General features: G+C 54.8%; 1 protein-coding gene across 1 annotated transcript; it reads right to left on the bottom strand.

Moving 5' to 3' along the window:
- Positions 1 to 1779: 1779 nt before the first annotated feature.
- Positions 1780 to 23277, bottom strand: RAB15 (RAB15, member RAS oncogene family; the record flags this gene model as incomplete). The annotated part of the gene is made up of 7 exons (XM_082843339.1): positions 23124 to 23277; positions 5702 to 5762; positions 4706 to 4766; positions 4141 to 4218; positions 3382 to 3471; positions 2097 to 2162; positions 1780 to 1938 (listed from the first exon to the last, which is right to left on the bottom strand). Exons 1-7 carry the CDS (start codon positions 23245 to 23247, stop codon positions 1780 to 1782), a joined length of 639 nt encoding a protein of 212 aa, XP_082699465.1. The 5' UTR covers positions 23248 to 23277.
- Positions 23278 to 23901: the final 624 nt, after the last annotated feature.

Genomic DNA, 23901 nt, shown 5'->3' with positions numbered 1-23901 from the left:
CCCATTCCCTCATCCTGAGCTACCCTCTCCTGCCCTCTCCTGATTTGATAAGAGTCAGAGGAAAGGTTTGGCAATTTCAACCCCCACCCATTTTTTCAGAGGAGTAAGGAAGTGGGGCTCTTAACCCTTCACGTGTGTGTCCTGGATTTTAGTCTTTAATTAGTGAATGTTCGATGCCCAGTTTTGTTTTCACTCCAGCGCCAGCCATGCAACGCAGCTTAAGACTGATCCTCCTCCCTAGGCTTCTCCCATCTTGGGAAGGTGGGGAGGAACCCTACTAGGGCTGGTAACTGACTTGTTCCCTCCTTAAAGGGCCTCCTGCAAACGACTCTTGGACCGTATGGGGTTAAAGAAACTTCTTCCTGAAACAAAGGGCCCTGGAGGAGGGAGTCCGCTTCCCTCCACCTGTAGCCACAGTGCAGTTGGCAAACCCTCAGGCCTCTGACTCAGGAGCTGAGGAACAAGATGAGCACTTGGCCTTGAAGGCTGAGGGGAACAGCACCAAGCATTCCTACCCAGGGCTCGCCTGCTTTCTGCCCGTGAGCCCCCTGCCCTTCTCCCACAAACTCTGGGTCTCAGGAAAGCCTTGAGAGCGGAAGGCTGGGCTCGGTGAAAGACCACCAGTGTGGTTCTGTCACCTCTCACCTGCCGGGGCGGTGGGGAAGTGCCCTTCTTACATAAGAAATGGAAGATGGGGCCCAGGAATCTCTGCTGCTGCCGAATTCCCCTCTGCTTTGCAAACTGCTGTCCTGGCTCTTAACTTGATACTTAGGAGCTGGTCCTTCATTTCCAAACACCTCCCCTTCCTGGAGTGTGTGGTTGGCCCCAGGGCTCTCCATGCCCCTGCAGTGCCCTCAGGCCTTGGTCCACATCTTTAAATTCGGGAGCCCGGGGGCAGGGAGAAATAGTGTATGTACTGCAGGGCAGGTAGAGAATTGAGGTTACTTCTTATCCCTGCCACCCCTCATCATTTTTTTTCTTCTCTGAAACTCAGTTCCCCCAAGAGGCAGGAGGGCAGGCAGCCAAGTGCAGCGGAAGCTGGGGATGGGGTGGGGTGGGGGTGGGGTGTAGGACAACCCCAGGCGTGGGGACCACCAGTTTGGGCTTTCCTTCCTCTCTTGCCGTTCCTCTTTCCCCAGTCACCGGGGAGGCAGGCCCATGGCACATGAAGGGGCGGCGGGGAGGAGAGGACGGGAAGAATTTCCCACAAAGCGGGGTGGGGCTTCTCCCAGAGCAGAGCAGGGAACGTACCCCTGAGCCTGAGTCCACTCCCTCGGCCTGGCAAAGAGGGAGGAATTGAAAGGTGCTGTACCAGCAGCCACACAGGACACGTGGGGGGGCGGGGGGAGGGCTTTGATAGGAACACAGCTGAGGGGAAGGGACAGAAAGGTGGGAAGAAGCGAGGAGAAGCGGAGAGGAGACCAGATGCACTGAGAGAGAAGGAACCTCCAGTGGCCTTGACTCCAGACTGGGCCATCGTCTGGGACCTCAGGGTAGTGAGGCAGTACTCGTAGCACATCAGGGGCTTGAAGCAGGCCTGTGGCTGGGGAAACAGGCTGGAGGGGGCCATCCCGGGGGGAGGGTGGGGGGAGGGGGGCGAGGCTGCTCGGACAGGACAGAGGAGCTGCTCCCCGGAGCCAGGCAGGGGGAGGAGCAGCGGCCGAGATTCCACAGGGTCACCCGAAGGAGAAGAGAAGCAGGGCAAAGCCCAGGCTCCCTGTGTGCCCGCAGCCCTCCTGCGGGGAGAGAGGACTGTGCGGGGCGCTCCACGCAAGATGCTCAGCACCAGCAGGTTTTTGAAGAGTTCTCCGGGCCCTCAGGTTTGCCCTCATCCTCCTCCATCTCCGCCAGGGCCAACTCATTGCTGGCGGGTGTCCGCAGACCTTCCAGCTCCTTCCTGTGGGCCTGCAGCACCAGCTCGGTCAGGCGCGTGAAGGACTGGGAGGGCAAGGAACACAGTAAGTCCAGGTCTCCCCTCTTCCCGGCACCCCTGTGGCTGCCCGCCCTGGGTGGGGCTCATCTGCTCTCAGCCACTCTGCTGCCCCGTCCTCTCGCCTCCCCGCCTCGCTGGACTCAGCTCAAGAGACGGGACTCACCTCTTTAATGTTGAGGTTGGTGCAGGCACTTGTTTCATAGAAGTCCATGCCGTACTCTTTAGCCAGCTGCAAGAGAAGAACATTCCCGAAAGGGCGTCGCTCAGGGAAGGGAGGTGCCCGCAGCACCTGGTGCATCCTTCCTGCCACTGCACTCAGGGCCCGTGCTGTGTCGCGATAGTTTCTCAGAGTAGATAATTTCTCAGATGAGACTAGGACTTCCTAAGACACAGGCTAGCAGAGAATGGGAGAAGATGCTCCACAAATGCACCCCACCTACACACAGGCACACATATACACCCAACACACACACATCACGTGTTAGGAGACAGAGACACAAAATTATTGGGACAAACTAATGAAAAACATGGGCTTTGAGGTCAAACAGACCCAGCTGGAATACCAGTGCTGGCACTTAAGAGCGTATGACCTTAGACAAGTTACCTCTTCCCTCTAAGCCCCAACTTCGCATTCTGTTCAAGGGGGATGAGAGCGTCTATCAACCAAGGCTGTGGAAGAGTTAAATGGGGTCATGCATCTGTAAGCACTTGCTTAGCACAGGGCCACACGTACAGTAATCAACAAATACGAATATTCTAGTAGGAATTGGCCTCTATTTTCAAAATTTTCAATGACCATGTATTATTTTTTATACTAAAAAACAATTTTATTTCAAGTGCTAATGGGACGCTATTGACTGAAGAGGGAGAGAAAAACTCTTGAGGCCCTCAGAGTAAGTGGGTGACTCTGGCCTCCGTGGTACCCATCTTTCTTTCTGTTCTCTGGGAGGATGGTCTCCCTGTGTGATTGGACATTCCCTCAAAACCATCCTCCTACCCTCTCTGCCACCATGGCTTCTCCAAATGTGGGCCCTTCATGCCTTCATTTCCCTTCCTACCTCTTTTCAACTGTAAGGAGGACAGGGAGTGGGTGTGGAGGGGTGAGATGACTGTAGGACAGAAGCTATGCCTAGATGCTGCTAGAGGAGAAGGGAGCCACTTGAGGTCCCTCCTCCGCACTAACCAGGGCGGGCTCTTAGTTAGAGGTAATCCTGCTTTGGGCGCCTTGGAGTTGGGAGAGGTCTTTGTTTCAGGATGGACCCCAAATCACTGTCCTAAAGGACAGAAAACAAACTCTCAAGGATGGCAATTCAGCCAGTGCCTTAGGCTACTGTGGAGGTAGGGGGGTGTCTGATGATGGTGATAGAACCCTGGGTCCCAGTTCTCAGGCCTGGCCCAGGAAGCCAGCCAAAAACCCAAGGTTTTTCAGCCAGCTCACTCGCACTTACCTGCTGCCCTTGCTCTCTTCCCACCTGCCGTTTCTGCTCTTCATCAGCCTTATTCCCTATGAGGATCTTCTGGACACCTTCTGGTGCATACTAGGGACAAAGGACAGACAGAACTGCCAGTGAGTCCTGCTTTCCCCAGTCTCCCCACCCACACAGCCTACACTGGCTTCCACACCAGCAGCAAAGTTAAGAGCCCTAGGGACAGAGTGGGCTGACCGGGTGCAGGTGCCAGGCGTCCCCAAGTACCATGGCTGATCCCAGGGGTCCCAGAGGGATGTCACAGGGTAGAAGACACTGATGCTTCCTCGGGCTGGACAACTGGAAAGGACACTGGACTTAAGTCCAGCCCCTTATTCTACAGATGAAGAAGTGGGGACTCAGAGTTCAAATGGCTTGCCCAGGGCTCCACAACTGTGGTGGCAGAGCCAGGACTGGAACCCCAGTCTCGCAATTCCACCTGGTCCTGAAATTTCAGGAAGGAAGCTGTTCACAGCGTAGGCTCTGTTCTAACTCATTTTAGGGGAAGACACAGCCATGGAGGCCTGGCAGGTTATAGAGCATGGAGGGCATGGCTGCTTGGGCTTCTGCCTCATGTCTTACTCACCCAGAGGTCTTGATCCGGGGCTGCAGAAGGCAAGGGTTCCTGGTAGTGTTTGCTCGCCAACCCTGACAGCTTCAGCCCTTCCCATGTGGCCTTCACTTTGCTTTCCCCTCTGAGGTGCCCTTCCCCACCCCCAAGAGTGAGGCAGCACATCCTACCTCATCCACATCACTGACCCACTTCATGATGTGCTGGTAAGAGCGCTCGCTGCTAATGTCGTAGACTAAAAATATACCCTGAGAGAGAGAAGGAGAGAGAGATGGGGCAGGTACATGCACACAGAGACAGCGCACAGTCATGGGGTCAGAATCGGGTGCGGTACCTGAAATGCTGGGTCCCAATCTCCCTTCTCCCTGCTTAGCATAATGAAGATCCCTCAGCACCCAGAAAAGTCTCCTTCTCTCTCAGACCCCCACAGCTGTCGCTTCCTAGGCTCATCACAGAGCTCTCTGAGGCAGAAAGGCACCAATACTCTGATGTGGTCTTTGGCCCAGGGAGGAGGGTGGAAGTTGAGGGTGAGGGTGGGGGCCCGCCAGTAGTGAGTGCTCAGAGAGTAGCTGATGAATGAATGATCAGTGAACCGCCCTGAGCCCACCCCCCTCACTCCCCAGCAGGCAATCCGAGGGCCCATTTGGGGATCAGTGGCACAAATATCTCAAACGCCCAGAGCCAGGAGTGTGGGTGGCAGCATCCCACCTCTAAACCCTGAAAATAGCGGCTTACCTGGGCCCGTCGATAGTACTGCTTTGTGATGGTCTGATATCTCTCCTGCCCCGCTGTGTCCCTGCAATAGAAAGCCAGCCCTTCAAAAGAGCAGGGACCATGGAAGCAGGTGGGGAGGGGAGGAACGGGACCTGGGAGACCCTGTGCCTTTGCAGAAGAAACTGGAGAGCTGCAGGGTGAAAAATCAGTGGAGCTTTGGTCCCCAAGGGGATCCAAACGTATCTGACTCTGCAGCAGAGAGGGCTGGTCATAGGTGCTGACAGGGCTTGTGGGTCCTTGTCAACTGTATCTGCACTAGGAGCCACAACCATAACTGGGTCTTGGATAACTTTCTCTAGGATTTGGCCATTGTGGCCAGACTGGTGGGACTACTCCAGTCTGGGACCTCTGCAGGCAATGCCCATACCACTCTGAAATTGGGAGGCCGCTCCAAATGCTGGAAAGGCAATGCTTCCAGGAGCAACAGGCCAGAGAGCTATAGCGGGCCCCTGTGGCTACTTATGGGAACTGCACTGTGCTGTAGTGAGGAACTCAGACCAGGAACTCCCACCGTAAGGATGGGGCGTAGCCCTCCCTGCTTGGAATCCTACCTCAGTGCTATGCAGGGCAGCACGGCCCAAGGGAAAAGCTTTATTCGAAGACAAACCCGCAGTGCTTAGTTTGCCAATTCCTTCTAATTCTTGCTTTTTGGTGACTTGCGGTCAGTCCCATAAGTTTCTTAAGAAAGAGATGAGAGGGAACTCCCTGGTGGTTCAGTGGTTAGGACTCCGCGCTTTCACTGCCAAGGGCCTGGATTTAATCCCTGGTCGGGGAACTAAGATCTTGGGAGCCGCAGAGATGAGAGATTAAGGCTCATGGGAGCAGGAGATGGGCTTTGAGACTTCTGCTTCTCTCCATCGAAAAGGTGGCCAGTTACTCCAGATGAAGCCTCTGGATTTTACACATGGCAGTGGCAGCTAGGGAGAGCCCCAGGTCCTCTCCTCCTACCCAACTCACCAAATCTGTATCCGTACTTTGATGCCATCTACCTCTATGGTCTTCATCTTAAAGTCAACACCTGGGGAAAGGAAGTGAGCAAGAAAGTTAGGAAGGGGGCTTCCCTAGTGGCGCAGTGGTGAAGAATCCACCTGCCAATGCAGGGGACACGGGTTCGAGCCCTGGTCTAGGAAGATCCCACATGCCGCAGAGCAACTAAGCCCGTGCGCCACAACTACTGAGCCTGTGCTCTAGAGCCCGTGAGCCACAACTACCGAGCCCGCATGCCACAACTACTGAAGCCCACGTGCCTAGAGCCCGTGCTCTGCAACAAGAGTAGCCACCACAATGAGAAGCCCGCGCACCGCAACAAAGAGTAGCCCCCACTCGCCACAACTAGAGAAAGCCCGTGCTCAGCAACAAAAAATAAAATAAATAAATTTTGAAAAAAAAAGAAAGGAAGGATACCCGCTGAAGTACTGAAGTAAGGCCCAGGGCACTCATACCTGAGGGTCTCCTTTTGGTTTAACTTGGCAGAAAGATGGCACAAGGTAAAGGCCTTCTTGAACCAAAAACTGACCCTCAGGGAGTGTCCAGGGCTTTGAATGGGGCTTCCCTTCCTCCTTGAGCTGGAGTTGCCAGGAGTAAAGGGCCTGTGGCACACAGAAGTGAATAGGGGGGAATCCACTCCGTTGCTGCCTTACTTAGCCCCAAAATGTGTCTCACTCTACTCCTGTGTAAAGTTTTCCTTATTTATACTTCTGCAGAGAACCACTTGTATTTATCCCTCCTGGAACTCTAAGCCCTAGGACTAGCAGTCCACCTCATTTGCCTGGGTTTATTCTCTGCCTTATTAGCAACCAGGAGGGGTTATGGTGCCGTCATGAATGTGGGGAAGGCACAGAGACCCTGGCGAGAGAGGAGGACTGTCTCAGCCCCACAGTGTGTATAGAGCCCTCGGCACCTAACGAAGGCCCACCAAGGAGACGGCCTAGTGCCTCTGTTGCTGACTAGGCCCTTTTACCAGAGGAGGCACTGTTGTTTACTAGAAGGAGCATGGGCTTCAATGTCAGGCCTGTGCTTGAATCCTAACTCTGGCCACTTAACTCATAGCTATGACCTTGGGCACCTCTGAGCCTCCATTTTCTCATCAGTAAAATGGGGACATTACCAATCATTTCAGAGGCTCACTGAGAAAACCAAACGAGATACAGTGCCGGGCACCTGGTGGACATTCAGTGGGTCACAGCTATCACTATACCAAGTGCAGCCCTGGTCTACATGGGAGCTCCTGGGTCACTGCCAGTGACCACATGAAGAGGCAGTGGCACAGCATGTCATTGGGGGAGGGAGGGTAGACGATTGGGTTCTCAGGCTCATCTGCCCAGGGGCTTGAGGAGCTAAGCTGCCACAAGACACAGGAAACGTAAGGGATTTGGCAAACCAGTCCAGCGCAGAAACGTATCTGGGGAATTTTGCAGCAGGAGAAGTCAGCACCACAGCAGCATGCAGGCTTGAATCTGAGTGACAGCAGTGATGAGGCACCTCTCCCCAGCCCTCACTGTGCCAGGCACTGTGCCCAGTGATTCAAGAACTGTGTCTAGGAAGTTAATTAAGCTGCAGTCCTAGTGCGCTCCCTGGAGACAAGTCAGGAATGGGCACCATTAACCGGTGTTCAGGTGAGAAACAGGGTGAAGGCAGAGTTCTGGCCCGTAGTCCCCAGGCTGCACAGCACAGCCCCAAAGGTGCCAGAATCCCCAGTGCCCCTGCCATTCCACCCCGGCATTAGTTCTTTGCCAACAGGAATACTTCCCCCTTATCCACATTGTCCCCAGCTTTCCACAAACACAGACATTAAATTCAGGCTCTTCCTTCTCACCACTGAGACCAATCATCATTTAATTAAAAGGGAGAAAAAGATTCAGACTGGACAACCCTAACTAAATCAACTTGCTCGGAAGTGAATCATTTTTCACCTGCCCAAGTTGATTCATATCTATCGAGCTGTACTTTTCCAAATGGATAACGTCTGGCAGCCATTCTACCGAGGGTGCCAAGAAAGTAAAAAAAAGAGGAGGGAGAAAGAAGGAGAGGGGCCCCTGGCCTTGGTGGGGGGCAGTAGCGTGCTCACCCCCTCCCTAGACAAGCAGTTGTCAAGAATTTGCATCTCGGGACTTCCCTGATGGTCCAATGGGTAAGACTCCACGCTCCCAATGCAGGGGGCCTGGGTTCGATCCCTGGTTAGGGAACTAGATCCCGCATGCCACAGCTAAGAGTTCGCATGCCACAACTAAAGATCCCGCATGCCACAACTAAGACCTGGTGCAGCCTAAATAAATAAATAAATATTTTTTAAAAAATTTGCTTCTCCCCAACACCTGGCATAGAAGGGAATCAAGAAACCTTTGTTCTTTCCTGGTACAGTGCCTTCTTCCCAGGAAAACCAGGGATTCTGTTCATTTCATAATAAAGCCAGCTCATCCTCATACCAGCCCAGCAAGCCCAGTCAAAGGGCAGCACCTCGTGCAAAGTGGTCGCAAGGGTGGGGAGCTGGTGAGAGAGGAATCTATATCCTTCATTCCACAAACCTCTATGGGAACTTACTTTGTGCCCTGCACAGTGCTAGATGCAGACAAAGTGGCCAAAACGACAGATGGTCCTTGCCCTTACAGAGCTTATTAGACAGGAAACAAAGGCCCAGGGAGGGAAGATAACTAGCCCAGGGTTGGCACAGCAGTAGCAGCGGCCTGTTTGATGGCAGAGCCCTTGCACTGTTCCTTGGGGGAACGAGAGAACAGTGTGTTAACCAGGCAGAGAGGCCTTACCTACGCTTTGCTGTTTCTCTCTGGAGAAGGGCTCCCAACACCAGGGAGCTTTCCCTGACAATGAAGGCAGGTCTTAGGAGAGGCAGGGCTGACAAGAAGACAGGGAGCCACCCCGGGAGTGAGTGCTGGGCTTGGATTCCTCCTCCCCTCTTCCCTCGCTTCTTAGCTGTGTGGCCAGGGACCAACGCTGGGGAATTCTGGGGGCTCATGGCACCCCCCACCCACCACCGTCTTGCAGCCTAGACCCTCCTGACCACCGATAAAATTCGTTCTGAGAAATAAAATGCATCAGTATCGGCTCTTCACCGGCACTAAGGAAGAAACAGAAAGTCGATGCCTTCTGAGGGATCTTCCTCTCCCACCCACTCCCCTCCTTTAAATTGAAAGATTAACAGCCCAAAGATCTTCTAGTGAAATCTACTGCCCCGCTCTGCTCCCATACACCCTGCACCTTCCACGGTGTCCATCTGCCAGTCAGCCCTGGCCTGCCGTGGCCTGTGCCCGTCTGCGGCCCCTCCCCTGTCCCTGCGTGGCTGTTGGTTTTTTCCACTGCAGAGCACCGCAGGGCAAAGTCAAAAGACTGGCCCCGTGTAGCCGCCCAGAGACCCACGCTTGCCCACCCCCGCCGGCCCTCGCCGCTGCTCCGAAGCTGCTTACTCCAGGTGGCCCACCCACCACGCTCCTCACGGCCCGTCTTCCCTGCTGAAGGGCTCAGTCCCGGCCCACCCTCTCCCTACCACTACCGCTGAAAGCATCCAAGAGAACCCCCTGTCCGCTGTCTTAAGGGCAAAGTGGCAGCTGCCTGGCGAAGCCCTGCTGTGAGGCCCACCTCATTTCCTCAGAATGTCCTGTCGTCTCCACCTTCCCTGGGGAAGGGTCCTCTACCCTTTCCAGGTCTCACCTCTCAGCTGTCATCAGCCCCCTCTAGGTGTGCATCCTGTCCCAACAGTTTCGCCCCTCTCTGTTGCACCTTCAGACTCTTCAGGGAGAAGAGAGATTCTTCATCTAACTGCACCCCTGGTGTGTTCTCATTCTGGCTCCCCTGAGACAGCACTTCTCAAACTTTAAAGTGGATGCAACTCATGTGGGGACCATGTTAAAATGCAGATTCTGATTGAGTCGGTGTGAGGTGCGGCCTAAGATGCCACACAAGCCTCCGGGTGAGGCTGATATTACTGGTCCATGGATCACACTTTTGACAGCAGGATTCTAAGGACAGTGGTTCTCAAAGTGCGGTCCCCGGACCTGCAGCATCCGCACCACCATCAGTCAGGGCTTGTTAGAAATGCCAATTATTAGGCCTCGCCTCAGATCTACAGAATCCAAAGCTCTGGGCAGGGGGAGGGGTGGAGGTGGCTAGGAATCTGTGTTTTAACAAGCTCTCCAGGTGATTCTAGCACATGCTGAAGTTTGGGAGTTCCATCTGGACTGCGACTTTGCACGGGAAGTGTCAAGGGAGGCAGCATGGGAGTTCTCCGATTCTCAGGGTATACTTTGCAGATGCTCAGCTTTAGAACCACCTGGGGTGATTAAAAAAAAAAAAGAGAGAGATACTACTTTGACTTTCTAGACCTAATGAATCAGAATTTGAGAGTGAGGCCCTGAAACCTGTATTTTTAACAGGACCATGGGTGACATTTTAGATAGACGAAAGTTTGAGGGTTCTAATTTAGTGGAAGAGCTATCCATTGGCACTGGAGTCAGAAAGACCTGGGTCTGAATCCTGATTCTGGTACTTGCTGTGTGACTTTGGGGAACTCTCAACTTCTCTGAGCCTCAGTTTGCTTGCATAGAATGAGAATACCAGTGGCCTCCTAAGGGTTGGTGTGGGGTATAAATTAGATAATATATGTGCAGCTCCTCATAGGTAGAAGATAGTTCTCTCACTCCTACCTTCCCTTTGCTAAATAAAGGCTTCCTGGGGAGGAGCCAGGAAAACAAACCCAGAGCACCCTTGATGTGGGAAGGATTGCACAGTCTAGTCCCCTGCTACTCCACTACCCTTGCTCATCCGGAGACGGGCAGCATCCACGTCACTGGGGAGCCCGTTAGAAAATGCAAATGGGCCCACCCAGACCTACTACATCTAAGGCACACTAACGTTTGAAAATCACTGTCTAGCCCATCTCTAGGTAGAACACACGCAAGGTTCATGATACTGCTAAGCATTATAGCACACCCCCTGGCTAGGGGATCCAGAGCCCTTGGTTCTCATGCCAGCCCTATGAAGGAGGTAGGGGCAGGGATTATTACCGTGAGGCACAGAGAAGCCAAGTAACTTACTCCCTTCCCACATCCTATGGCGGAGCCAGAACTGCAAACAGGTTTCTCAAAACCTGCCCAGGACACCTCACTTGATCAGTGGCTTCCCAACCCTCCAAGGCTGCGGACTCTTACTGCCTTTTCTGTCCCGCCCCTGCCTTCCCCACCCCTGTTCTGGTATAACAAGGCGTCTAGTAGCGGGTACACATGGAGCAAGCCCGCCATAACCTATTATTAGGGAGCCCCTTGGTCCTTGAGAGCTCATTTCACTAAGCCCAGATGCATCGCCTTGCACAGCGCCACGTCAGCATCCCTTCAAGAGGACCGGCTTCCTTTCCCGGGCACAGGGAACACCCAGGTGTGAAGAAACAAGCAGCTACCTCCACACCGCTCCGGTAGAGGTTCTTGGAGACCTTAGAGCCCTGGGAGCAGAAAGTCAAGAAGACGAGGCCCTCTCCCAACCAAGTGCCCAGAGCACGACCAGCAGTTCATCGTTTCTTCCCAGCACCTCAGAAACATCAATCGTGGTGTCCGCCACACCCAGTGTCCCTTTTCGGCTGGAAGTGCACAACCCAAAGCCTCCGCTCAGGGAAGCAGGGCTGGCTGTGGCATGTTCTTTGTGGAGAAGCAGCTCCCGCCTAGACCAGGATGGACATCTGACCCAAAGGAGGCCCATCAGTGGGCTTGCTGGTCACCTACAGCGTGACCTGGCCAACAGGAGCAGCTGGGGGAGTGCCAGTGCCGTCTCCACCAAAGCGGCTCCTTCCAGGTGGTGCAGAGGGACTGGCCAGTTGGTACCGAGAGAAGCAGGAGGCAGACAGATGTGCAGAGTGGGGGCTGGGGGCATGGGTCCCAGCACAGCTACCGGTCCATGCCAGACCCCAGGTGTCGGCCCGTGGGCATCCTCATAGCACAGCCCCTCTTCTTAGCGCACACCTCAGGTTGCCTGAGAATTCTCAGCCTGTACTTGCCCACTGCTGCCTAGTGGCTCCCCCAGGCTGGTGGCAAGTCGTTTCAGCTACAGGGCTGGGAGGAAGACGATGTGCCCTGCTGCTTGCCACCTTCTACTTTTTGTCTTCTTGATGCAGAGCACCTAAGAGGCAGAGGATAACTTTTGTATTTGACAAAATATTGTGTTTGTTTTAAAAATCTCCGCCTCGGACTTCCCTGGTGGCACAGTGGTTAAGAATCCACCTGCCGAGCTTCCCTAGTGGCGCAGTGGTTGAGAATCTGCCTGCTAATGCAGGGGACACGGGTTTGAGCCCTGGTCTGGGAGGATCCCACATGCCGCAGAGCAACTAGGCCCGTGAGCCACAACTACTGAGCCTGCGCGTCTACAGCCTGTGCTCCGCAACAAGAGAGGCCGCAATAGTGAGAGGCCCGCACACCGCGATGAAGAGTGGCCCCCGGGCTTCCCTGGTGGCGCAGTGGTTGAGAGTCCGCCTGCCCATGCAGGGGACAAGGGTTCCTGCCCTGGTCCGGGAAGATCCCACATGCCGTGGAGCAGCTAGGCCCGTGAGCCATGGCCGCTAAGCCTGCGCGTCCGGAGCCTGTGCTCCGCAACGGGAGAGGCTACAGCAGTGAGAGGCCCACGTACCGCAAAAAAAAAAAAAAAAAAAAGAGTGGCCCCCGCTTACCACAACTAGAGAAAGCCCTCGCACAGAAACGAAGACCCAACACAGCAAAAATAAATAAATAAATTACTAAAAAAACCTCCTACCCCCAACATCTTAAAAAAAAGCAAAAAGAAAGAATCCACCTGCCAATGCAGGGGACACGGGTTCGATCCCTGGACTGGGAAGATCCCACATGCCGCGGAGCAATTAATACCATGAGCCACAACTACTGAGCCCGCACTACTAAAGCCCGTGCTCCGCAACAAGGGAAGCCACCGCAGTGAGAAGCCCGCGCACTGCAACGAAGAATAGCTCCCACTTGCTGCAACTAGAGAAAGCCCACACGCAACAAGACCCAACGCAGCCATAAATAAATAATTTTAAAAAAATCTCCGCCTCCATACCAGCAGTGCCAGGCATAAAGTAGCAATGCCCTTAGTGGCATCCCCCCGCCCCAGAGAGCAGGAGGAGGGGGTGCCCATGGCTCAAGAGCAGTGGCATGTGTCCTGCTGCCTTAACACCTCACAGACAATGACAAGAAAACTCAGTTAAGTGACAGTGCCAGGCCCTGACACAGCTATGACGGTGCTTCCCTAACTATACCAGTGGCCTCTGGCTCTTCCTGTGTCCTTGGCTGGGTAGCCTCTGCTCCTTCAGCAGCAACCCCCAGGGACTGCCAGGCCACACCCAGAGTCCTGGAGCACAGTAACAGGGCTGCCGTCAGAGAACTGGAGGACAGGGAGGCCCTGCTTTAGGTACTGGGGCTGGGGACAGAGGGACAGGGCAGGGGAGACGGCACTGGCCCTCCCTCAGGTCCTAAGATACCTCACTGTGGGGACGAGCTTACTGCCCCAGTCCACAGTGGAGGGCCTGTGAAGACCGTGGAAAGAGGGAACAGGGCACATCCAGGGGAATGGCACTCCTTCCCATCACTGTCTGCCTCCAAAGAAAACCCTGGAAAGCATGGGAGTGCAGCTCAAGAAACAGAGTGGCTTGAGGACACGGGAGGGGGAGGGGGAGGGGGGGCTGGGACAAGGTGAGAGAGTGGCATGGACATATATACACTACCAAATATAGAATGGATGGTTGGTGGGAAGCAGCTGCATAGCACAGGGAGATCAGCTCCGTGCTTTGTGACCACCTAGAGGGGTGGGATAGGGAGGGTGGGAGGGAGATGCAAGAGGGAGAGGAGGGCTTCCCTGGTGGCGCAGTGGTTGAGAGTCCGGCCTGCCCATGCAGGGGACACGGGTTCGTGCCCCGGTCCAGGAAGATCCCACATGCTGCAGAGCGGCTGGGCCCGTGAGCCATGGCCGCTGAGCCTGCGCGTCCGGAGCCTGTGCTCCGCAGCGGGAGAGACTACAGCAGTGAGAGGCCCAGGTACTGCAAAAAAAAAAAAAAAAAAAAAAAAAAGAGGGAGGGGATATGGGGATATGTGTATACGTATGGCTGATTCACTTTGTTATACAGCAGAAGCTAAAGCACCATTGTAGAGCAATTATACTCCAATAAAGATGTTGAAAAAACAAAAAAGAAGAAACAGAGTGGCGAGGTCATTAAGAACACAATTGTGAGGTCAGAGTTTGGTTCCAATCCTGCCTTTACCACTAATTGCCTGTGTGATCCTGGGAAAGCTACTTAACTTCTCTTTGCCTTAGTTTCCTCACCTGTAAAACGGGGATGGCAATCCCTGATGTCAGAGAATTTTTGTAAGGATTATGAGATAAGCTATAAAACCCATAACACAGAGCCTGGCACAAAGAGCTTTATTAAATCTTAGCTGAAAAAGCTATCTCCTATGGGGGGGATGAGATTAGGGTCATGGCTTGGGGAATAGAAAAAGCTCTAGAAAGTAGGAAGGAGCTCATGTCAGGAAGAGGAAGCAGAGTGGTGCCGAGAGGGGAGACAACCACGCTAAGCTGGAGTGTTTCAACAGAGAGTGAAGATGCCGCCCACCGCGGGAGCCACACGGCCCCCAGAGTCTGCCTGCATCCTAGATTCCGGCAAAGCCAGGTGTGCCTGTTGGTGAGCCAGCACCTCAAGGGTTAACGTCAGGTGCCAGCTTGCCCGCCCGCCCAGTGCCACGTGCTTCAAGTGGAAACAGGACTCTTCCGGGTGCCAAATGTTATCACCGTGATCAACCGCAGCCCAGAGGCCCGGCAGCCAGCGTGACCTGAGCCTTTCCATCAGCAAGGAGACGCCACCACAGGAACAACTTAATACATCTGAAACCCAAGGCAGATACCCAATCCCTGGAGCCATGTTGGCTCCGGTTACCAAGCTCAAGTCCCGGGAAGGACCCCAGCCCCTCCCCCTGCAGGAAACCAGCATGTCCGGGACAGGACGTGTGGAGCTCACGTGGGTTGTGGCAGGAGGTCACCCCGAGCAACCCCAAAACAAACTGTCGGGAAAGGCAGATCCTGCAGGCAGGTGGCTGCCTGACTTTGCCACCCCAAACAAGGCACCAGCGTAATCCCTTGCCCTCAGCAAGAGAGGAAGCCATTTCCCCGCCAGCTGAGGGACAAGGGAGGGGAAGAACAGGGAGAGGAAGAAGACAGGAGAGCTAAGAGACAAAGCTCAAGAGAAGATTCCAGGCACACGTGTGCCTCACACCAGTCAGGTGAGGGGCGGGGGAGAGGGTCTTTGCCCTAAGCCTGTCACTTACTGCATCACCCTTCCTCCCTTCTGTCTGGGAACTCTTAGCCTCACTGTGCGGCTGCATGCCACTGACTTCCTCTTACCCAGCTCCGGAATGACTGTCCCTCATGCTGGCCTTGTTCAGGGGAAAAGGTGCCCCCAGGCTCTCTGAGCACATGCATGAGGCAGCATTCGCACCGTCTTGCTCTGGGAGCAATGGGAAGCAGGGCCTTTGGCAGACAGAATCCTGATCCTCTAACTCCAAGGCCATGATTTAACCTGAGGTCAAAGGCCCTGATTCAGATGTCCACCCACAAGACAGACTGGCGATCTCAGAATGATATTCCCTCTCCTTTCTTTTTTAAGACACAAACAGATGCAGTGCACATAGTGATACGGGGAACAACTCTCTAGGCTATTACCTTCGCATCAGATCTTGAAGGGAGAGTCTTTGGAGACCCTGGACCCAGGAACCCAGGGGCTATTAACATGCAGAAGGGTTTCCCAGTCAAACGTGGACTCCCCTGATGCTGAGAGGAAGGCATGCCCCAGTGCCTGAGCCCTAGGATCTCCTACTCCAGAGTCCTGGAGGGTCACTTCAGCATCATCTGACACCAGCAGTGACCCTGAGCAACAGGCAATATTGACCTTAATGTAAGACACTGACCTGTCACCTCTGCATTCACCAAAGAGGACCCGACTCGTGCAGGGATCACGGGAGCCACTTCCTTGCTCCCTGCTATGTCTGAGCCTCTCCTATAGCATGTATCAGAGCAGAAAAGCTAAAAGCTACAGGAAACTATTCACCCCTTACAAAATGCTCCCCTTCTTCTCCCCTCTTCTCCCAGTTCCAAAGTGTGCATGAGCACACAGTGAGTTTCTCACTGTCTGTGAGTCCCAAGAAAGCAATACTACTTGCAACTTCCCTCAGGGAAGAGCAAAAGTCCTCTAGGAAATGTACGCATGCATTCATCCATTCATTCATAACAAACTATTATTGAATGCCTACCATGTGCCAGGAGCTAAGCTAGGTACTTGAAGACACAGCTGCAAATAATACAGAAAGATCCTTGTCTTCAGAGAGCTTCTATTCTAGTGCGGAAGACAGATAACAAGTAAACTAGTAATTTCAGAGAGTGCTAAGTGTTGAGGCAAAAGCAGAGTAATGGAGTAGAGGATGAGGACACCTGGGCACAAGCTGCTTTAGAATGGCTGGTCAGAGGAGATCTTTTAAAGGAGGTGACATCTGAGCTGAGGACTAAATGACAAGAAGGTACCAGCAGGGGGAAGATCTGAAGGATCAGGGCCCCAGGCAGGAACACATTTCAGTCAAACTTGCAGTTCCTCAGAAGAGAAAAAAAAGAGGGGCCACATTATTCTTTCCTCTGTGATAAAAGAGGGAAAGCTTAGCAAGGCCCTGCCCTTCTCTGGGCTCTCCTGGCGACCCACCGTCATCACGCACGTGTGCGTACACATTCATGTACATAGAAACACACATTCATGGACATAGAAACTTGTCTGGAGGCTCTAACTGAAGAATGTACCAAGAAACTTCTCAAACACTTGCAAGGCCAACTTGGAGACTCCTCGCCCCCCACTTTATGATGAGATCTCTACACAGACTGGCTCACGTATGGAAAGCACACCATCCCTGTGCAGAGTAGGTGTTCGGGAAACGTCGGTCCCCTTGCCCTTCCCACGGCTGCATGCACAGACCTCCACAGGGCCTCCGGGCTGTGTGCCACGCACTCCAGCTAACCCCGTCCTGCCCCCCTCCAGCAGACCCTTGACCTGGGCCTTGCTCCCTCAGCCAGCTGCTGAGTGGTCCGTGGGTACCGCTGAGGCAGCCAAGACCCGCCAGGCTTCTGACCACTCACTCCTCCGCCCTCCGCAGAGCCTCTTCTGGGCTGGGCCATGTTGACAGGCGGCAGAAGGTTCCAGGAGGAAGAGACTGGAGCCTGGAGCCTCAAGAGCAAACATCTTGGAGGGAACAGGCCCTCTCGATGGCATCTGCCCTCGCTCGGAGCCCAAAGAGCAAACTCCCAGCAAGGCTCTAGCTGAACTTAAGCTGGTGCGACCACGGCCAGGCAGAGGAGTAGCAGCCCCGAGTCCTGAGGTGTTTTCCACACACCCCGCCCCCAGCCCCGTCCCCTGGGGCACCCTGCTTAGTCTTCCAGGCCTCACTCAAATGTCACTTCCTCCTGTCACTTCCTCCGTGAAGCCGTCACCAACCGATGCAGGAGGAACTTATCACTCCTGTGTGATTCCAAAGCATTCTGACATGGTTTCTGCATAAACTCTGCTTGTCTGTCCGGATGCCTGACTCCTCAACAGCTCTGTGAGCTCCCAGAGAGCACAACAGCATCTCGCTCATTTCGCAGTCTCATTGCCTGGCAGAAGGCAGATCCTCAGTGTATATTATTCAACAAAACTGAATCAATGAAAGAAAAAAAATGAATGAGTAGGTGTGTGAGGGAATAAATGAGTGAATGAATGAAGTCAGTACATTCCAGTAGAAAAGATCCGTGGAGAGAAAATTTTAATCAGAGAAGAGGGATCAGAGGATGACCCATATTTTGAAGCCAACTGTCGGCTCTCTCTTTGGATCATGGGGCCCCAGTCACAGAGTTTCCCGTAAATATGCTATCAAAATAGTAACATGAAGGCAACACTCAGATCTCATCCTCAAAGGTGCCCCGGCCAGACTCCTCCATCACGGCCCCGGACTGTCCCCCAGAGGGTCATGTCAAGGAAGCAGCCAACAGCAGTGGCACAACTGTCCCTCCAGCCCAGAGCCCTCAGATGGGGTGAGGGAGGCACACGTCCTCTCCCCTTTGGCTCCCAGGAGAGAGGTTCTGCTTGGCCGCCGGGGATGGGCCTTCTGGGGTGAGCGAGGGCTGCCCAATGCAGTCTGGGAAAGTGGAGGAGAGGAGATGGTTCAAGTTAGGGTCACCTGAATGCAAGACGTGAGCATCACTTCCCTGGGGCCTCGGTGTTCCTAGTTATAAAATAGGGCCAATGATTAGTTCTTTCCTCCTCAGTGGGAGGGATTAAGTGTCCAGGAAACTCTGTGGTACCCTTGACAAAGCACATGGCCCAGGGCGGAACAGCCAAGGAGAGGTCAGAGGCCGGTGCAGAAAATTGGCACTTTTACAGGGAAACAGGCGCAAATATTAGATTACAGAAAAAGGCACTCTGAGAAGAGGGGGCAATCAGGGTGGAAGAGTAATAGCCAAATATCGACTTTCATGTTACAAAGCTCATCACCAAGCTGTCTGGGAAGCAGGGAGGAGGAGAAGAGGAGGAAGAAGCAGGAACCAGGGTGCTCGAAGCTGTGGGTGAATCTGCAGAGTTGTGCAGGTGGCACAGAGCAGCTGAAATGAGGGCTTCTGAGCCATTCTTGGGGATCACGTCCTTGGGGCGGGGGTGTGCGCAGCAGGGCCGGAGGCAGGGTGACACCTGGCTGAGGTCGGAGCCTTGAGGCAGAGCCGTCCTCTCGGGTCACGGCTCTCCCCACTCCTCCGCCTCTGCACATCCTCGCCAACTCACTCTTCCTTCTCAGCCCCGGCACTGTCAGGGCAAGGGGGGAAATAGCACCAAAGCGGAAATGAAACCCAGAGTCTACTCATGTGCTCCCCAGGAAGGGCAGCTGGCACCCTGGTTCCCGTGTTGTTCACTGCTGTCCCCGCAGCTCCTTGCCTGGCTCAGAACGGCGGGTGCTCTGCAGAGAGTGCCCGAATGACCAAATGCACGACTGATGGACAGGATGACCTCAAAGCACATATCGACAGTTTGTTCATCTCCAACTTTCTTATGAGCTAGGGATAATCATAATACAATGAGAGCAGCTGCCTTTCTTTTTTTTTTTTTTTGAGAGCTCTGCCAAGTGCTTTGTATCTATTAGCCTCTGTAATCTTCACAAAGACCATTAAGGAAGATTCTGTTACTATCTTCCATTTACAGATGTGGAAATTAAGGGCAGGGACGTTAAGTGTCTGTAAGGCCACGGCAAGTCTTAGGCGTGTGGTCTGCGCTCCTTCTATTCTACTCAGCTTCTCACCTCCCCTTCCTTTCTGCAGGCCTCCCAACACGGTGGGGAACACAGACCCACCTGACCCTCCCGCGATGTACACAGCATGTATACACAGTGCCTTGCGGTCTGGGGGCCCGCAGACCTCAGGACCACGGTGCCCAAGCATTGGCCCCCATGTTTGTTAGGCCACTGGATTGCAGGCTATTGATCTGTCCCCGCCTGGTCCTTCCCCAGCCCACTCCCCCATCTTCAGTTACTCACAAGCCCTTTCCCCAGGCAAGGAGAGCCAGTTCAAAGAGAACTTCCTGAGAAAGATGCTACTGCAGCAGCAAACCCAGCCTGAGGAGCCAAGCCTGAAGCCACAGCCGTTCAAACAGTGAAGCCGGAAAATTATAAGCCAAAGCCTCCTAGAAGCCCAGAAGGTGGCCTTTAAGACAAAAAGGTCCCCAGGACAGGGACAGAGATGACAGGGTCTCAGGGAAGACCTAGGATTGGGGGGAGAAAACCAACTCACGGGCAGTCCCTACAGCTTGCATGAGTGGCTGACACGTGGCCGCCACACAGAAAGGAAATCAAAGGTCCCCTGCGTGTCGATGTCCACTAGGATGGGACATCATCTCCCCGCTGGGCAGGCAGCGCCAGCCACACGAGGCCCTCTCAGGTTTGAACTACTCGCTGCTTCCGGAGGGAAACAAGAACAGGGGGTTGCGTGGAGTTTGGTGTTGGCGCCACAGGAGGGGGAGGGGCGGAAGAGAGAGAAGGGACGAGCTAAGAGGGTCCTACGTGCCCACATACTACCACTGGTCTCCCCTGACTGGTCTCCCTGCCCCAAGGCCTAAGCCCCTCTCCCAGCCGACATCCTAAATGCCACCTTCATCCTGTCGTCCCCCTGCTCGAGAAACCCTTGACGCCATCGCGAAGGCTGGAGTTCGGCTCCTCAGCCAGGCCCTCAATGCCCTCTGCCCTCGTCTGTTCGTTAGTTTAACATTTATGGAGAGCGTGCCTGGCCCTGTTCTGGGACTACGAAAACAAAGAGGAATGAGGTTTGGTCTGACCCTCAAGGCACGTGAAGTATAGTTTGGGAGACAGAGAGATAAACAGAGGAATGTTCTCCTCCCCTGAAACTCCCTTCTGTTCCAGCCAGACTGCCCAGAGTTCCATGAACACCCACTGAATTCCCACCTCTGTCGTCTCTGCTCCCGTCACTCCATCTGCTCCTTCCCCTACAGGAACTGAGATGCAGCCCACACTGCAAGCCCTCTCTCCAGCCTTCCCTCCTCCCTGAGCCTCCCTGCCGCTTCCGTCCACACGGCCCCTCTCCTTCTGTGACCTCCTCCATCTAGTGCTTTGTGTAGCGTTAGCACTCATGCACGGGCCCCTCACCGTGCACGGGCTGCCTAAGACAAGTCTCGCGTGGTTATTTAGCTGCTGATACCGAATGTGATACCTTCATTGCTAGGAACAATGAGGATATCATCCATCCCCTACATCTGAAGCGTGTTCACAAAGTGCTTGCAAAGAGATTCTCTAATTGTGGCCAAGGCTCTTTTTCGCCTGTGTTGCTTCCCCAACTAGATCACAGGCTTCTGTGGGCAGGAAAAGGTGGACCGCAATCTGTCTCTAACATGCCTGGCGCGGTACTTTGTAGTGAATGTCTAATTAATTGGCTTAACAGGTGAAGAAACAGCAGAAAACATCACAGTGCTGACTGCCCGCCTCTGCACGGGCCCCTTCAGGGTCAGCACAGCTGCATGGGAAATAAATGCCGGTGGCACGGACCCAGCTCAGGGCCACCTGCCCCCCTGCTGACCAGAAAGAAGAGGGGCGGTCAGTGCCTCCACCTACCTGGGAGGTCTCCTCACTGCCCCCTGCAGGCCCATTTCTGGAATGTCACATGCTCTTACAGTAAGTGGCCTAAACAGTGAATCACAAATTGACATGATCCAAGAATCTGAACTCTGTCTTGGTAGTCATTGGTGAATTGCCCCATTTTCCCTATTCCACAGAAGCAGCTCTGGGAAACGTGCAGAGATCAACGTCCATGGTCAGGTCGCAGTGCCAAGCCCAGATACAGGACACACGTTTTTTGTTTTTGTTTTCTTTTTGGAATGGATAAATTAATGAATAGGACCTGGTAGTACCCATTTTCTTGGCTCCTTGATTTGTCTCCTGGCTGCCCCTTCCATCTATCTCCCTGGGGAACTTTTTGTATCCCTGAAGGGAAAGCTTTTCTTGACCATCCAACTCTTCTCCTAAGTCTTAGTTACAGCCCAAAAACACGCCTAAGACAAGGCAGAGTCACAAGTGCTGTTGAAAGCTTTAAACCGGAAAGCATTTAAGAAACCCAGTGGGGCAGATTTTAAAAGGCTGTTGTGAAGAAAGGCAGGTTTCTTTCTCTTCCATGGAATCTAAACTCCTAAAAAGTCCTCTCTATCCTGGGTAAAGGTGGACCCAGCCATCAGTGCAGAGAAAGTGCTAACCTGCTGCCCTTTGTCCTCAAGCCTGCAACCTGTCCTCATATCCCGTCTGGTTCCTCAGCCATTCCCAGGCACTCCCCCAACATCTCCTCTTCCCTGAGCCTTCCCCAGAGGCCCGCAGCCCTTGGTCTCCAGACCTGTCCCATCCCTGAGATGTGTCTCATTCAAACAGCGGCCCAGTCCAAGCTCCAGGGCCTCCTAGGAGCTAGCTTTACAGCTCCCCTGAGGAAGATGAATGCACCTATCTGTCCCCTGACCCTGAGCCCCTTGAAGACAGTAAAGCAAAGAGAGAATGAGACCCCAGGAGCTCAGTGATGATGACAACGGTAATAGCAGCAGTCTTTTACAAACATTATCTCATTTAATCCTTCCAACAGCTGGGCAGGTAGGAACTGTTATCATTCCCATTCTACAGATGAGAAACTAAAGCTCAGAAGCTGAAGTGATATTCAAGGTCACGCTGCCCCAACGTGAGGTTTCCAGGTCTGTCTGACAACAAAGCCTGCCTCTGGACCATGAGGCTCTCATCCTCCTGGCTCTACCTGCTCCCTCTTTTCTCTTGGCAAGGAGCCTGTGTGGGGAGGGAGGGCGGAAGTCTCAAGTGGAAGCCTAGTCTGGGGCCCTTCCTGACAGGAGAGGGGACCTGGGTAGTGCTGAAGCCACTCCAGGGCATCACTCAGGGAACCTGTTAGATGTGAGTGGAATGTCCTCCACTCAGACCTCTCAGAGGAGGAGGCCACTCAGGGTTCAAGAGCGGACTCTCAGAGGGGAGGCCACCCACTCCTATGGACCAGTGCGCCCATAACCGTCCTGTCCGGGATGCCACAAGGCCTCGTCCCTATAAGCACAGGCTCCAGTGTTGCCAGAGCAAAGAGATCTACTCTAAGGTGAGTCCTGCCTGCTCTCTGACACCCTTGCCTGGCAAGTAATCCTCCTGGTCCTTAGCCGCCTTCAAGACAAATGCTTCCGCTGGCTGCTTTTCGGAAGCTGGCTAGTAAATGCCCCCTTCACCGGCACGTGGGCTCTCACCTTGTCCATGCCCTCCTCGCAGGTGTCCCACCTTGTGGCTTCCCTCCACAACTGTGCCCTGTCAAGTCAATCCTTTCCTCCTCTCTTCCCCCTCCTGGCTCCACACTGGGTCGCCCCTGGACTGAGGGTACCCAGTGACTCAGAACTCGGCTCCCCCCACAGTGAACCCCTGTCCCCGAGCACAAGCGTTTTTCCCCTCCCCCTCTGCACCTGAGGGTGGGGGGATGTCATATCGGTGGCTTTGATTCTCACTGCCCCAGCTTGGGGTACCCAGGCCTACGCCACCCTGTTATCTCGGCTTCTACGGGGAGGCTCCCCAGCGTGAGGCCCGAGCGCCTTCCATAGTCACGGACAGCAGCAGGGAGCCTGTCACCTCCAGGAACCCAGGCTTAAACCCCCAGCCGGTGGCCCCTCACCCCAGGACTCATCCCCTCGTTCTCGCCTCCCACGACACCGCCGCTAGCCGGAGGGGCGGACCCTTGTTCCCGGGCTGGGGAAGGGGCAGGGGCCGCCCCGACAAGGGGCGGCGGCGGGGAGGGTGGGGCGCCCCCGGCCACCGCCCCTTACCGATGGTGGAGATGTGCGAGGAGTGGAACTCGTTGTCGGTGAAGCGACACAGCAGGCAGGTCTTGCCTACCCCGGAGTCCCCGATCAGCAGCAACCGGAACAGCACATCGTACTGCTTCGCCATGGCTGGGCCGGCGGGCCGGCGGGCGAGCGGGCGGGCTCAGCCCCGCTCGCCCCGGGCCATCGCGGCGCGCGCCCGCCCGAGAACTGCGCCGGCGGCGAGAAGGAAGCGGGGCCGGCCCGCGCCGCCTCGCCGCCGTTCGCTCGCTCGGTGCCGGGAAGCGTGTGCGGCGGGAGCGCGGTGGGAGGAGAGAGCCGGCCCCCGCCCGCCCCTTCCCCTGCGCCGCCGCCGCCACCGCCCGGAGAGGGGGCGGGGAACGCGCGCTGGGGAGGAGACCCCTAGGCGGGGGGGGGCGAGGGCGGTGCGCGCTCCCCGCCCAGAGGGTGCGCAGCCCGGGGAGGGACCCGCCCCGGGACCCGCCCCCCTCCCGCCCTCTTTACGCCGGGACCCGGGACCGGTCGGTGGCGGGGTGGGGAACGTTTTTGTTTACCTGCAGACCTTCTGCATGGGGGAGTTGGAATGAGCTCCCACCCATTTCACCTCTACCAAACTCGGCTTTCGGGTTTCGTCCCTTCTCTCCAAATAGCATGCCGAACCTGGCCCTGCCAGCTCCAACCCAGCGGAGCGCCCCGCCCCTGCGGAAGCCTACTGGGCGGGGGGAGGGGGCAGTGGTTGGTCCTCACCTAGGCTCACCCTTGGGTCGGAAGGCCTTGATCT

The sequence above is a fragment of the Leucopleurus acutus genome (genome assembly GCF_964270905.1).
Source record: "Leucopleurus acutus genome assembly, chromosome: 1".
NCBI classification, from domain to species: domain Eukaryota; kingdom Metazoa; phylum Chordata; class Mammalia; order Artiodactyla; family Delphinidae; genus Leucopleurus; species Leucopleurus acutus.
The sequence above is the reverse complement of the archived record's forward strand: the minus strand, read 5'-3'. Positions and strand labels throughout refer to the sequence as shown.